Genomic DNA, 13526 nt, shown 5'->3' on the forward strand with positions numbered 1-13526 from the left:
CATCAATCTGAGCTCCACGGTGAAATGTGCTTTTGTACAGTTAATATAAAGGACACTCACATTAGGTGAGTGATCTTAAGTGTTCCTTTTGAAATATGAATCCCTGAATAAATGCTCCATAATGTAATGACTAATACCTCATAAAAGAAGAAGAAAAAAGAAGAAAAAAAGACCAACAGCTGTTGAGCTGAATGGGCTTGAGATAAGACGGGGTCAAACAGGTTGCTGCGTAGTGTACACAGAAACCCAAAAGTGAATAAACAACAGAATCCTATGCACAAGTGTAACCCAACCCCAATGTTACAGTACCATCTGTTGGCATTGTGAACTCTGGGGGTGGCACGTTCTGCTGCAGCCCTCCAAGTGGCCCTTACTGACCTGACCGTGATCAATCACCCTCTCTTTCTGCACATGCTCATCAAAGCTCCTGGGGTCCCTGGGGGGCCTGAGGTATTTGACCGAAAGTTAGCAACCCCCCCCCCCCCCCCCCCCATCTCCAGGAAGACACCAACCAGCTCTTATTTGAGGTGTGTCAGGTGAAAACATCAGGTGTGAGTGTCTGGTGGAGATCCAGGTGGTGTCTGCAGAACACCCTGCACCTGCTGCCTGTCCTCACCCACCCATCGGGGGGCAGATTCCCAGGATGCCAGAGGGCAGCTGCTGACAGGCAGAACTTTTGGACAGTCCCCCTGCTTCTATCTGGCTCCCCTGTATGGGGCCTCCTAGGGTCAGCTGCTGAGGGTGTGCAAAGACGTGGGCGGGGGCGGCGGAGGTCAAGGAGTCGAGGAGGGGGTCGGCTATGACAGGCATCGGCGGGGCTGCATTCCTTGAGCAGGAGGTGAGGGAGCCTCTTGTGTCCCTGTTTTACAATTATACCCCACGATAATCACTTTCACAACCCAAAGGCAGCTCGGAGCTCATGCTCAGGAGGTGTCTGGCTCTGGGGATCACGTTACCTCCCCTGTATGTGTGCCCTCCAGATCCTCACCCACCGTCCACAGACCTGCCACACGTGGCCTGATCCTCACCCACCGTCCACAGACCTGCCACACGTGGCCTGATCCCACCGTCCACAGACCTGCCACACGTGGCCTGATCCTCACCCACCATCCACAGACCTGCCACACGTGGCCTGATCCTCACCCACCATCCACAGACCTGCCACACGTGGCCTGATCCTCACCCACCGTCCACAGACCTGCCACACGTGGCCTGATCTGGTTGTGCCCTTGATCCAAATCCACAAAGCCTGAAATGTGAGGCCACTCCCTGCCTACCTTCTGTTAAGGGTGTTTCATTACTCAGTACTGTTTCCAGCGCACCATCCAGATGAATCAAACAACGGACCAATTAGGGCAAGCGTGTTACCGTCTGCATTCAACAAGTGTGTTACCGTCTGCATTCAACAAGCGTGTTACCGTCTGCATTAAACAAGTGTGTTACCGTCTGCATTAAACAAGTGTGTTACCGTCTGCATTCAACAAGTGTGTTACCGTCTGCATTCAACAAGTGTGTTACCGTCTGCATTCAACAAGTGTGTTACCGTCTGCATTAAACAAGCGTGTTACCGTCTGCATTCAACAAGCGTGTTACCGTCTGCATTAAACAAGTGTGTTACCGTCTGCAAATGTGTTACCGTCTGCATTCAACAAGTGTGTTACCGTCTGCATTAAACAAGTGTTACCGTCTGCAAATGTGTTACCGTCTGCATTCAACAAGTGTGTTACCGTCTGCATTCACCAAGTGTGTTAGCATCTGCATTCAACAAATGTGTTACCGTCTGCATTAAACAAGTGTCTTACCGTCTGCATTCAACAAATGTGTTACCGTCTGCATTCAACAAGTGTGTTACCGTCTGCATTCAACAAGCGTGTTACCGTCTGCATTAAACAAGTGTGTTACCGTCTGCATTAAACAAGTGTGTTACCGTCTGCATTAAACAAGTGTGTTACCGTCTGCATTAAACAAGTGTGTTACCGTCTGCATTAAACAAGTGTGTTACCGTCTGCATTCAACAAGCGTGTTACCGTCTGCATTAAACAAGTGTGTTACCGTCTGCATTAAACAAGTGTGTTACCGTCTGCATTCAACAAGCGTGTTACCGTCTGCATTAAACAAATGTGTTACCTTCTGCATTAAACAAATGTGTTATCGTCTGCATTAAACAAGTGTGTTACCGTCTGCATGAAACAAGTGTGTTACCGTCTGCATTCAACAAATGTGTTACCGTCTGGATTAAACAAGTGTGTTACCAATACCGTCTGCATTAAACAAGTGTGTTACCGTCTGCATTCAACAAATGTGTTACCGTCTGCATTAAACAAATGTGTTACCGTCTGCATTAAACAAATGTGTTACCGTCTGCATTCAACAAGTGTGTTACCGTCTGCATTCAACAAGTGTGTTACCGTCTGCATTAAACAAGTGTGTTACCGTCTGCATTAAACAAGTGTGTTACCGTCTGCATTCAACAAATGTGTTACCGTCTGCATTCAACAAGTGTGTTACCGTCTGCATTAAACAAGTGTGTTACCGTCTGCATTAAACAAGTGTGTTACCGTCTGCATTAAACAAGTGTGTTACCGTCTGCATTCAACAAGTGTGTTACCGTCTGCATTAAACAAGTGTGTTACCGTCTGCATTCAACAAGTGTGTTACCGTCTGGATTAAACAAGTGTGTTACCAATACCGTCTGCATTCAACAAGTGTGTTACCGTCTGCATTCAACAAATGTGTTACCGTCTGCATTAAACAAATGTGTTACCGTCTGCATTAAACAAATGTGTTACCAATACCGTCTGCATTCAACAAGTGTGTTACCGTCTGCATTAAACAAATGTGTTACCGTCTGCATTAAACAAATGTGTTACCGTCTGCATTAAACAAATGTGTTACCGTCTGCATTAAACAAGTGTGTTACCGTCTGGATTAAACAAGTGTGTTACCGTCTGGATTAAACAAGTGTGTTACCAATACCGTCTGCATTCAACAAGTGTGTTACCGTCTGCATTCAACAAATGTGTTACCGTCTGCATTAAACAAGTGTGTTACCGTCTGCATTAAACAAGTGTGTTACCGTCTGCATTAAACAAATGTGTTACCGTCTGCATTAAACAAATGTGTTACCGTCTGGATTAAACAAGTGTGTTACCGTCTGCATTAAACAAGTGTGTTACCGTCTGGATTAAACAAGTGTGTTACCAATACCGTCTGCATTCAACAAGTGTGTTACCGTCTGCATTCAACAAATGTGTTACCGTCTGCATTAAACAAATGTGTTACCGTCTGCATTAAACAAATGTGTTACCGTCTGCATTCAACAAATGTGTTACCGTCTGCATTCAACAAGTGTGTTACCGTCTGCATTCAACAAATGTGTTACCGTCTGCATTCAACAAATGTGTTACCGTCTGCATTAAACAAATGTGTTACCGTCTGCATTCAACAAATGTGTTACCGTCTGCATTAAACAAATGTGTTACCGTCTGCATTAAACAAATGTGTTACCGTCTGCATTCAACAAGTGTGTTACCGTCTGCATTCAACAAATGTGTTACCGTCTGCATTAAACAAATGTGTTACCGTCTGCATTCAACAAATGTGTTACCGTCTGCATTAAACAAGTGTGTTACCGTCTGCATTAAACAAGTGTGTTACCGTCTGCATTAAACAAGTGTGTTACCGTCTGCATGAAACAAGTGTGTTACCGTCTGCATGAAACAAGTGTGTTACCGTCTGCATTCAACATTTCTGCTGTGCTTTGGAGAAGTGCACAACCAAAAGTATCCTTTCGATGAGACCATAGAGATTGGTGAGTCTCAAGTGAGCATTTGTACACACAAAAGGCATGCACACACACACACACACACACACACACACACACACACACACACACTCACACACACACACACACACACCCGCACGGCCGTCTTTGCTGTCCAACACAACAGCAAAATGAAATATTCCCTGATGTTCTCCTGCTTTCTGCTTGATATACGGCTATATAAATCCAAGAAGGCAAGTGGGGATTTTTGCTGTTTGTAAATGGAGCGGTGTGAAGGGAGTGGGTGGTGAGGATTGAACTATTTTCAACTCAATCGCTCTATTTAAAACCCAGAGGAACATGTCTTAACTGTCCAGGCCACAGACCCAAGGGCAGCAGCAAGCGCCAAAAGTACACTGGAGGTGCTTACAGCTCGCACACAAAGACACACACACACACACACACACACACGCACGCACACGCACACGCACACAGGGGTCTCATTGTTAGATGATGGCCTCATGTCCCAGCTGGTGTGTGGCTTTTGCATGACAACCTGCTTCAGGCACTCAGTAAACATAGAGGCCGTTTACACCTGGCACTAGCACTAACATGCGTTTTCTCTGATCAGATTGCAATCGGATAGTGCTTGACCACTTGAAAGTACAGGTGTAAACGCCCCCAAGACACAGTGAGGATGGATTGCGATCTGATCGGCCAAACCACCTCCGGAGGTGGTCAGGGAGGTATTGTGACCACATTGAACACAAGTGTAAATGCAATGGGTCTCCTCAATCCACATACAACAGCCGTCACTGCTGTTTTTCTGCTGCTCTACACTATGGAGCTTGCCTGATCTGATCACAGTCTGATCTCAATGTGGACACTGGAGAGACACATATTAATACCAGGTGTAAAATGTAATCAGGTCAATGTGGTCCAACACTATCCGATTGCAATCTGATCACAGACAACACATGTTGGTGCCAGGTGTAAATGGCCTCTAGACACCCATACATACTGCATACAGACACTAAGACAATTTCCTCGTATGTAACGTGCATACTGTGGCAATATATTGCCACAGTATTGTGATATTGTGATATGCTAGTATTGTGATATATTCAGTATTGCGATATATTGTGATTTATTACCTTTTTTCAACTGCAAATGAATGTCCCCAAACGAAAATACTTTTCAACATGTGTTTTATCTAATGAGATAAAGTTTCCAGTCTGTTCATCTCACTTCATCATTCTTATTGCAGTAAAATGGGATTGTCAAGCAGACAGACTGACCAACACTGTCATAAAAGCCTGTCATAAATACTGCATGCACTTGACATTTTGTATAATAAAATATCACGATACTTGGCATTCGATACGTTATATGTTGCCCACAAAATATCGCAATACTATGCTGTATCGATTCACCCCCCACCCCTAGTTTACATTAGGTAATGTTACAGTATATGAAAGTCATGGTGTACTGTTTTAGCTCCATTTTCTATGTGTTTGTGAATGAAAGTTATAAGGCTTCATGTTTAGAGGTGCAAAAGACTGGTTGCTTTTAAACGACTGTAACTTGTACTTGTATTTACCCAATTATATCATTCCTCATTGCTCAAACGCATAGAACTAAAAAGGTCTGCAGTATTTTCTTCACTATTAAAATCCCAACCTCTCCCATTTAGCGTGATGTCAGCCTTTCCAGCGCTCCTCCAACCCGCTGGCCTGTCAGAATGATGAGTGGCATGTCAGACAGCAACAAACAAGGCCAGAGTTTAAACTCTGCCACCCATTTCATTGACACCCACTATAAACACAGCCAAGATAGAACAACTTGGAAGAGGCTCTCACTGCAAATGCTGGGAATTCAACCGCTTTTCACCAGCAACATGACAAATATATGCAAGTTTTTTTTCTTTGAACAATTTTTCAAAAATGGTGTCATGTCAACAAAACCATTTGGCTAGACTAATGTAGGAAAGAATGCTAATCACAAAAGAGAGAAAACTGGCATTCATGGAATTTAAACATGGACGAGGCATGTAATATTGCAGACATTTGACATCTGGATCTTGTATGGCATTTGAGTTACAGGGGGGAAAATCTCCTGGTTTGATTTGTGCTCTGAATATGCACATGTGAAGGTCTCTCGCCACACAGGCCACTGTGCGTCGCGATCCAGAGGCATAGATCAGTCCCCACCGGGTCACTGCTTTTACTATTACCACCACTTTTTACTGCCATTACAGAACTTCCTTTCAAATAGGGCCAATTTCATGAACAGGGCCTAATTTAATACAATTATTCAATTTTTCTTATTGAGCGTGCTCTTTTCATTTGCTCTCTCATGGTTTCAACTATTACATACCTTAAGAAAGGAGTTTAAAAAAGATAGCAGCTGTAGCGAGTGGGCACACTTTTGCAAAATGCTGTGCTTCGCAGATAAGCATAGCCTCAAATAAATGCACAAGAAGAAATTCAAACTTTGATCAACTCTACAGAAAGGACTTGCTGACACATAAGCTGTCATATATATATACCGGTATATATATATCCTGGGAAGTGGGTATTAGTTTGTTTTACAGTCTTGTTATGTGTTAGATGAGGGGACATGATGAGTGTGTGTGTGTGCGGGGGGGGGGGGGGGGGGTGCATGTATGAGCGAAGAAGGATGTGTGTGTGTGTGTGTGTGTGTGTGCGTGTGTGTGTGTGTGTGTGTGTGCGTGTGTATGCATGCGTGTGTATGCGTGCGTATGCATGCGTGTGCCTGTACGTGGGTGTGTGTATATCTATATATGTAGTATGTGTGTGGCAGCAGAGGCAGCACGGTGCCCCAGGCTTTTAGAGGTCGCGCATGTTTTTATGAAGGGTAATTAACCCATTAGGGGATCTGGTGAGGCCTAATCCAACCAGTCTGCCGACATCAAACAGGGACTGCCCCCCGGTCTAGACAGGTGAACACGGGGCGAGGAGAAACCCTAGTAGGCCGCAAACATAATACGGACTACTCTTAGCAGGGACCTCTCTCTTACTTCACAGTGTTTGTGCTTGACCTCCTTGTTCACTCTGAGTGGCCATTTCCACAACAAAAGCATGACAGCTTGTGTGTGATTATCTGGCTGCAGCAGAGAGAAATGTGTCGTGTAATGTTACACTGACGGACTGAACAATTGGACCTGGTGTTGGTTTCCTGTTTTACAATAGGCCTAAAATCACCGGGAGTGACTGTAGTACAGTGCATGACTGACTGGCACATCTAAAATATGCCCCTGGATAAAAGCATGTGAAAACGGAGTAAGACATTTTATTCGGCATAGCTAAAAATAAGAGTGTTTTTGTTTGAAACGCATTAGCGAAACCTCAAGTTGATTACATTTCACTTTGGTCAGAGTAAGGTCAACATGCTGGATACACTGGCTGGGAACACCCAGAAAGCTAGTACACGCAAACCTTGAAAGAAAGAAAAAAATGAAATAACTATTGGCAGTAGTTGGAAGCCCCCGAAATTAGACAGGAACACACACTAACATTGAAGGCTGATGAAAAATAAAACTGCGGGGGGAAAAAGTTGGTCACACACCCTGCATCCTAAAAAATGCAAAAATCGAATTTATTCAGAAAGTTAAAAGCCATCAATGTTTTTCGACATTGTAACTTTTAACTTTCTCAATAAATTACATATTTTTGCATCATAGCTGTGGGTGTGCAGCCCACTCTGAGGCAGTTGATGGAAAGTCATAGAACCACCCAGACAAGGTAATTGTGGGAAAGCTGTAGGCACAGGCAGACTGGAGATGCTGACACGTCCCATGAAGCGCTCGGAGGTGTTAAAGTATGTTCCACACATTCCCATAGGGACCGGCCTGAGTGATTCACACTGAGGACACACATCACAAAGAGCCCGGGTCCCCTGAGACGGTCTACGCTTCAAGTATTCACAGTTGCTAATGAAAAGAATCACATAATTCTCGCAAATTTGACACGGTGATTAGTCACAGAAAATCTGGCCTTGTTTCATACAACCACCAACAGAACAGAGTGTTTTTGTTTCCCCCCCCCAAAACAGGTTAAAATTAGTCAGCCATTCGGCAGAAAATGTAGGAAGGTAAGTAGGGCTGTCCCAAGCGATTATTTTCATCTCAATTAATCTAACGACTATTTTTTCGATTAGTCGATTAATCTAACGATTATTATTATTTATTTATTTTTTATACTGAACCTCAAATTCAAAAGGATTGCTGACAGATGAATGTTTAAACTGGAGTAATATGCAGTTAAGATAATCACTGGCAAATAAATGTTTTTTCATTAGTGTGGGGCAAGGAAAGTAATTGAAATGATTTAACTTACATTAATTAAGTGCAGGGATGCAAAGTCAATAAGTCATGGGTGTATAGCTTTAGCAATACAGTGGCGGTAATGCACTATTAAGGATGCCAACCGCCATAAAACGCAACAGGAACAGGAGAAGAAGAAGTCATGGGTAGTGAAAAAGGTGACAGATACCAGGGCAGACATAAAACCACTCAGAAATGATGAATCCTCCTATTTTAGGATGAAAAAGGTGACTGTCACCTAGAGGTGACTAGTTTGCATCCCTGTAAGTGACTAACGTTACTACTAACAAACAAGTTCCACGTGTTGATAATCCTAATATGCGTGATCAAAAAGTGCGTTAAAACAGGACGGACTTGGTGATGTCTGATCAACAGGACGCGCTCCAGGTGTACGTGTACATAACGTTACGTTTACGTCATTTCCAATTTCCGTTTAACGTACAGAGCAGCACATTGTTGGGTCTCAGTCTAAAATACTCCCACATTTTAGATGATCGTGGACGATGTTTTGTAACTTGTACTGTCCCTGTCACTTGGGAGTTGGGAATAACAAATCCATGGATGGAGCCAACTTCACTTTCACTACCAGCAATGGGAATAACAAATCCATGTGATAGATGGAGCCAACTTCACTTTCACTACCTAACATTAGCCGCTTCCGCTAGCCGACAACAGCAATATGACTTCTGGTCGGATTTTTCTTGAAATAAAAGCCATTCTACCCAAGTTTAACACACACAGAAGCCATTAAAAATGCACATTATGCAAGTCGATGCAAGGCATTTACGTAGTCGATGACGTTGACGTGTCGGGACAGCCCGAAAGGTAAGTAATATTAGTTGAGTATTAATTCGACATAGCATAATAGTGCAGGGCTTAAAATTTGGCGTGGGATTGCGAGAATTGTGCATATTTTTGCCAATTCCCGCAGATTTGTAATTTATAATGCAGGAGAAGTCCCGCAATTGTTTGCACGCCGATGTCTATATGTTAAGCCGAGAGTGCGGAACGAACGGTGCTGAATACGGACGACTGGTCGGACATATTAGATGGCTAACTGTTAGCTGAACGTTACCTCAGGCAGCGGTGTAGCCTTCCCGCTCGGCAAGCAGCAAACCGCTTGTTGTGACCAAATATCCCCGGATTCAAAGCACTTCATACTCCCAGAGCTGGCATAATCCATATAAAAAAAAACTCGTGTTTTACCCGAAATGAAACGTCCAGGTTTTGTGTCGGTCGGTGGCTGCAAAAACAGCCGGCTAACATTACGGCGGCTAACTGGAGCTATCGTTAAATTGCAGGCAGGGTAAGTCCCTCAACCATAATATCTGTGTCGTTTCACCTTTGATTGAAAAAGGTTTCGTCCAGATTAAAGAAAATGTGTAATATGTTATGTAATACTGTACATAAAAACATCAGTCAGTCAACATCACATAATGTATTTTTCTTTAATCAGGTGGAAACATTTTCAATAAAGTGAAATGACACACATAATGGTTTATAGTGGGACAGACTTCCCATGCCTCCCCATTCACTTCAATAGAACTCTCCCCAATGCAAAATTTGAACAGCTTTGCCAGTAACATGACAGTAAAAAGGCAGATGTAGTGAGCAAAGATGGATGATTTAATATTCCATAGCTCTGACCTAACCAAATCTAACTGACATCACTATTGTGAACACAAAACAAAGAACACTTCTTATAGACTGTAATATGAGTGTTTATTGGTGTATCACTCAATACAAAAAAATAAAGGCTTTGATACTGAAAGCCTGTGACTGCTTAGTCTGCAGATAAAACACAATGACAAAAGCCATAGTAATTTAAACTCAGGTGTGCATAAACTACAGGTTAAGAAGTTCCTTTTTAAAATACAAAAATGTGAAATTATTATCGCTTATCGGACAGAAGAAGCAGATATTTGTCGGTTATAGAAGTATCGGCTGAAAAAATCCTCCCTCAAAGTCTATAAATCCCTCCCAAAATCTGTAAACCCCCTCCCCCTATCTAAGAACATAAGGGGGGAATTCCCCCCCTCAGTTTGCAAAGTGAATTCCGTCCAGTTTGCAAAGTGAATTTTAAGCCCTGTGGTGTGGAGCTGCTTCTTAGTTGTTGTTGTTGTTTTGCTTAGCCATTGGCACAATGCTTTCAAAATGTCATGTGTGTCGAAAAACCTCCTAACCTTTAAACCTGAAAGCAGCTGGATGGCACATTGGCGGTTTGACTAGGGGGACAGCGATGCAATAGGACTTATTTCCTGCTCTCGACGGGCACTTAGAGCCACAAAAACACTTCCTTGACCCCGAGCAAACACGTTTAAATGAATGTGACTCTATCAAAAGCTTCCACACACACACACAAAGGCTATCAACAGGAAGGGAGCTGACGAGAGTATTCCAGCACAGAGCAGATGCACTCCTGCAGAGCGGTGCCGCGCCGTTGTAACAGTTATTTATTCCTCTTTTCAATTCACGGCTCCTTCTGTTTTAAATGGACAGCATTAAGGGTAAACCGGCACTAGGGTCTGTCCTCGGAGGCACCACCACGGTCCAAATTCCAGAGAATCTTGGCAACTCCTCGGGATAGATGGGACCCTCATGGATATAAAACCCCACAATGGATGAATAGGTAAACAGAAGGGTGTGAAAGAGTGATGGCGAAAAGAGAATGTTCACTCTCAGAGAGGCACAAAGAGGGAGGTGTGTGAGTGGGAGATGGGAGAGAGCTGGGGTGGTGGTGGTGGTGGTGTTGGGGGGGGTGAGTTGTCGTGGTGGGTGAGAGTAAAAGTTGTGTCTCCAGGCTTTTAGAGGGTGCTATGTGTAGTGTTAACTCAATCAAAAGGTGAATTATACCTCCTGAGACACTCAGGTAACCTTTCATTATAGCCCTAATCCTTCTTAATAACAGAGCTGCAATGTCGGCAATGCCCCATTAGACAGAGAACCACTGAGAGGGAGAGCCATTATTCCCCATAGGCCTGTAGAAATGTGAACACACTCTCTCTCTACCTCTCTCTCTCACTCACACACACACACACACACACACACACACACACACAGACTCGCTCACACGCATGCTGACAGACAAAATCAATCACAAATCTGACTTGAGCAAGTTGAATGCAGGATATAAAAGGTTAACTCCTCCTTGAGGAGATGAAGACAGAGGGAGAAGAAATGTATGTTTTATCACATCTTTTTTGTCAGGCAGGTTTGATGCAGATTGTGTGGGAGAAAATTCAAGTTTGCCAGACTGTAAACTTGTGTTTTTACATCTTAATAAAACCACACGTTTTCAAGAAGGAAAAAAGTTAGAAAGGAGGTCTACTACCAATACAACTTTTATACACTAGATTAAGATTTCAGTATAATTTTTATTGAATAGATAGCCTATTTATGCTCAAATTACTTTACATGCATTAAAACCTCTCATAATTATCATGTGGTAAAATATCAAACTTCTTTCAATACATTTTGTTTTGTTTTTTGTACGTTTTTTGTAAATTATTAACTCATTATATTGAACATTATTGTTTTATTATTTAGATTAGAAGCTCTACTTATAACTCTTAATTAAATGTGTATAATTAGCAGAGAAATGTGAAGTTGCAGTGAATGTGTCAAATGTTGCAAATTCTAATAAGGATTTAATAAATTAGGGGGTAACTTTAGAAAGTTTGGTTAATTAATTGTTAGTAATAATTGTTAGTTAATAGTTGGAAAATGAAATAAATCAAATAATAACAATAGCAAAAATACAATAATTTTGAACCCTTGATAATAATAAAAAATATTTAGAAAATGAATGTCTAATCACTCTAATGCATTGACAATTAATTCTCAAATAAACACAATTAATCAAAAATGTGAGAAGAAAATTTGCTGAAACTTTTTTGTAGGCATAGGGCTCAAGTAGGCGTGGTATTAGGGAGGAATGAACCCAGAGGAAAATGTAATCAGTTTATTTGAATGATGGCTCAGGATGGCCTATTTAAATTGGTTTACAGATCACGGAAATGTTTGATTTATCTTTGTCTTATTCCACAAGTGGCCTAACCAAGGTGTAAACCAGATCAGAGAGAGAGAGAGAACATGGGAACATGAGAACATGGGACAACTAAAAGTAGTTCCAAAATATCAGAAATATCTAAAATCCTGCAACAAAATAACCAACCGATAACATCTAATGAAAGTAAGCCTAATGGAGCTAATAAATCAACAGGTTGTCCACAATGCCTATTCAAACAGCAGGCAGAATTAGACCCTAATGTTATATGGCTCTATTGACCCACATTATCTTAAATAAATATTTTGAAGTACAGTTCATTATCCTTGATCTAGTGGAAATAATAAGTTGGATAAATAGTGACCCTCATAAGGAAAACAAACAACGATCAGTATCAAAACCAAATACATTTTCAGAGGAACATTAATTTAATAATTTTCCCTGAGAATCTTCATAGAACTTCATTTTCATACCATATTGTGACTATGAATTGAATACAGTAGTAGGCTAGCCTAAACGGAGTTTCATACGGTAATTGACTTTGCGTTAATATTCACCTGTACCACTCCAGTCCATTCTCATAGTTGCGGTCGAAGAAGTGCGGCTCTGCTCCCACGGCTCTGATGTCGGGATGAACCCGGAGAAACTCCAGCAGAGCCCGGGTCCCTCCTTTCTTCACGCCGATGATGAGCGCCTGGGGCAGCTTCTTCGTGCCCTCCCCCAGCGGGAAGAGTTTACCTGCGAGCCTCGGAGACACTCTCCTCGCTCCGGGAACTACATCCAGAGGCGGAAGGAGGAGAGAGTCCTCCGGCAGACTCGCGTCCTCATCCCCGTAGCTCACCCCGGTCCATTGGTACACCAGTCTCTTCCTCCTCGGCGACCTCGAGTCGTGCAGGTCGGCTTGGAAGAACCCCACAACCCGGCTGGAGGAGGCTCTCACCGGGGCGGGCATGGTGCTGCTGCAGCGGTCGGTGAGGCAGTGCAGGAGCAAGAGAGAGGCGAGGAGGGAGCACAGCATGACCCACGGTCTCCTAAAGATGCCTCGGGACGGGGGGTCCAGTTTACAGCAGCGGCTACAAGCCATACCGGTCCCTGGGCGCTCGGTTCGGGAGCCACAGCCATGCTAGGCACACATTGTTGAGTCTACTTGCCATGAAGAAATCGAGGACTGGGTGAGTCTGTTTTATCCACGGTGGGCTGCCTGTGGATAAACCTCGCTGTCTCCTTCAAAATAACAAGGAAACGATACCTGCCGCTTAAAGGTAGCGCGCCGTAGCCTATGGAAGTGAAACCCTCTCCCAAAACTGTCAAGCTACATGTTAGGTGACTTTAGATGGCTATAGTTAGGCTAAAGTACATCAGTGCACCAGTTTGACCACTGACAGGTGAACTGCTTATCCTCGCCCTGTGTG

The 13526-nt window shown here is 43.2% G+C and overlaps 1 protein-coding gene across 1 annotated transcript in view; it reads right to left on the minus strand.

Annotated features, from left to right (window-relative positions):
- Window positions 1–13231, minus strand: part of LOC310775134 (heparan sulfate glucosamine 3-O-sulfotransferase 3A1-like) — a gene marked incomplete at its 3' end in the record, with an annotated part of 45587 nt that extends 32356 nt beyond the window's left edge. The window contains exon 1 of the mRNA XM_083635229.1: window positions 12672–13231. Coding sequence (XP_083491355.1) covers window positions 12672–13198 — 527 coding nt within the window. The 5' untranslated portion in view covers window positions 13199–13231. The remainder of the gene's footprint in view (window positions 1–12671) is intronic.
- Between the last annotated feature and the right edge of the window lie 295 nt (window positions 13232–13526).

The sequence above is a fragment of the Poromitra crassiceps genome (assembly GCF_964638095.1).
Source record: "Poromitra crassiceps genome assembly, chromosome: 4".
Classification (NCBI taxonomy): domain Eukaryota; kingdom Metazoa; phylum Chordata; class Actinopteri; order Beryciformes; family Melamphaidae; genus Poromitra; species Poromitra crassiceps.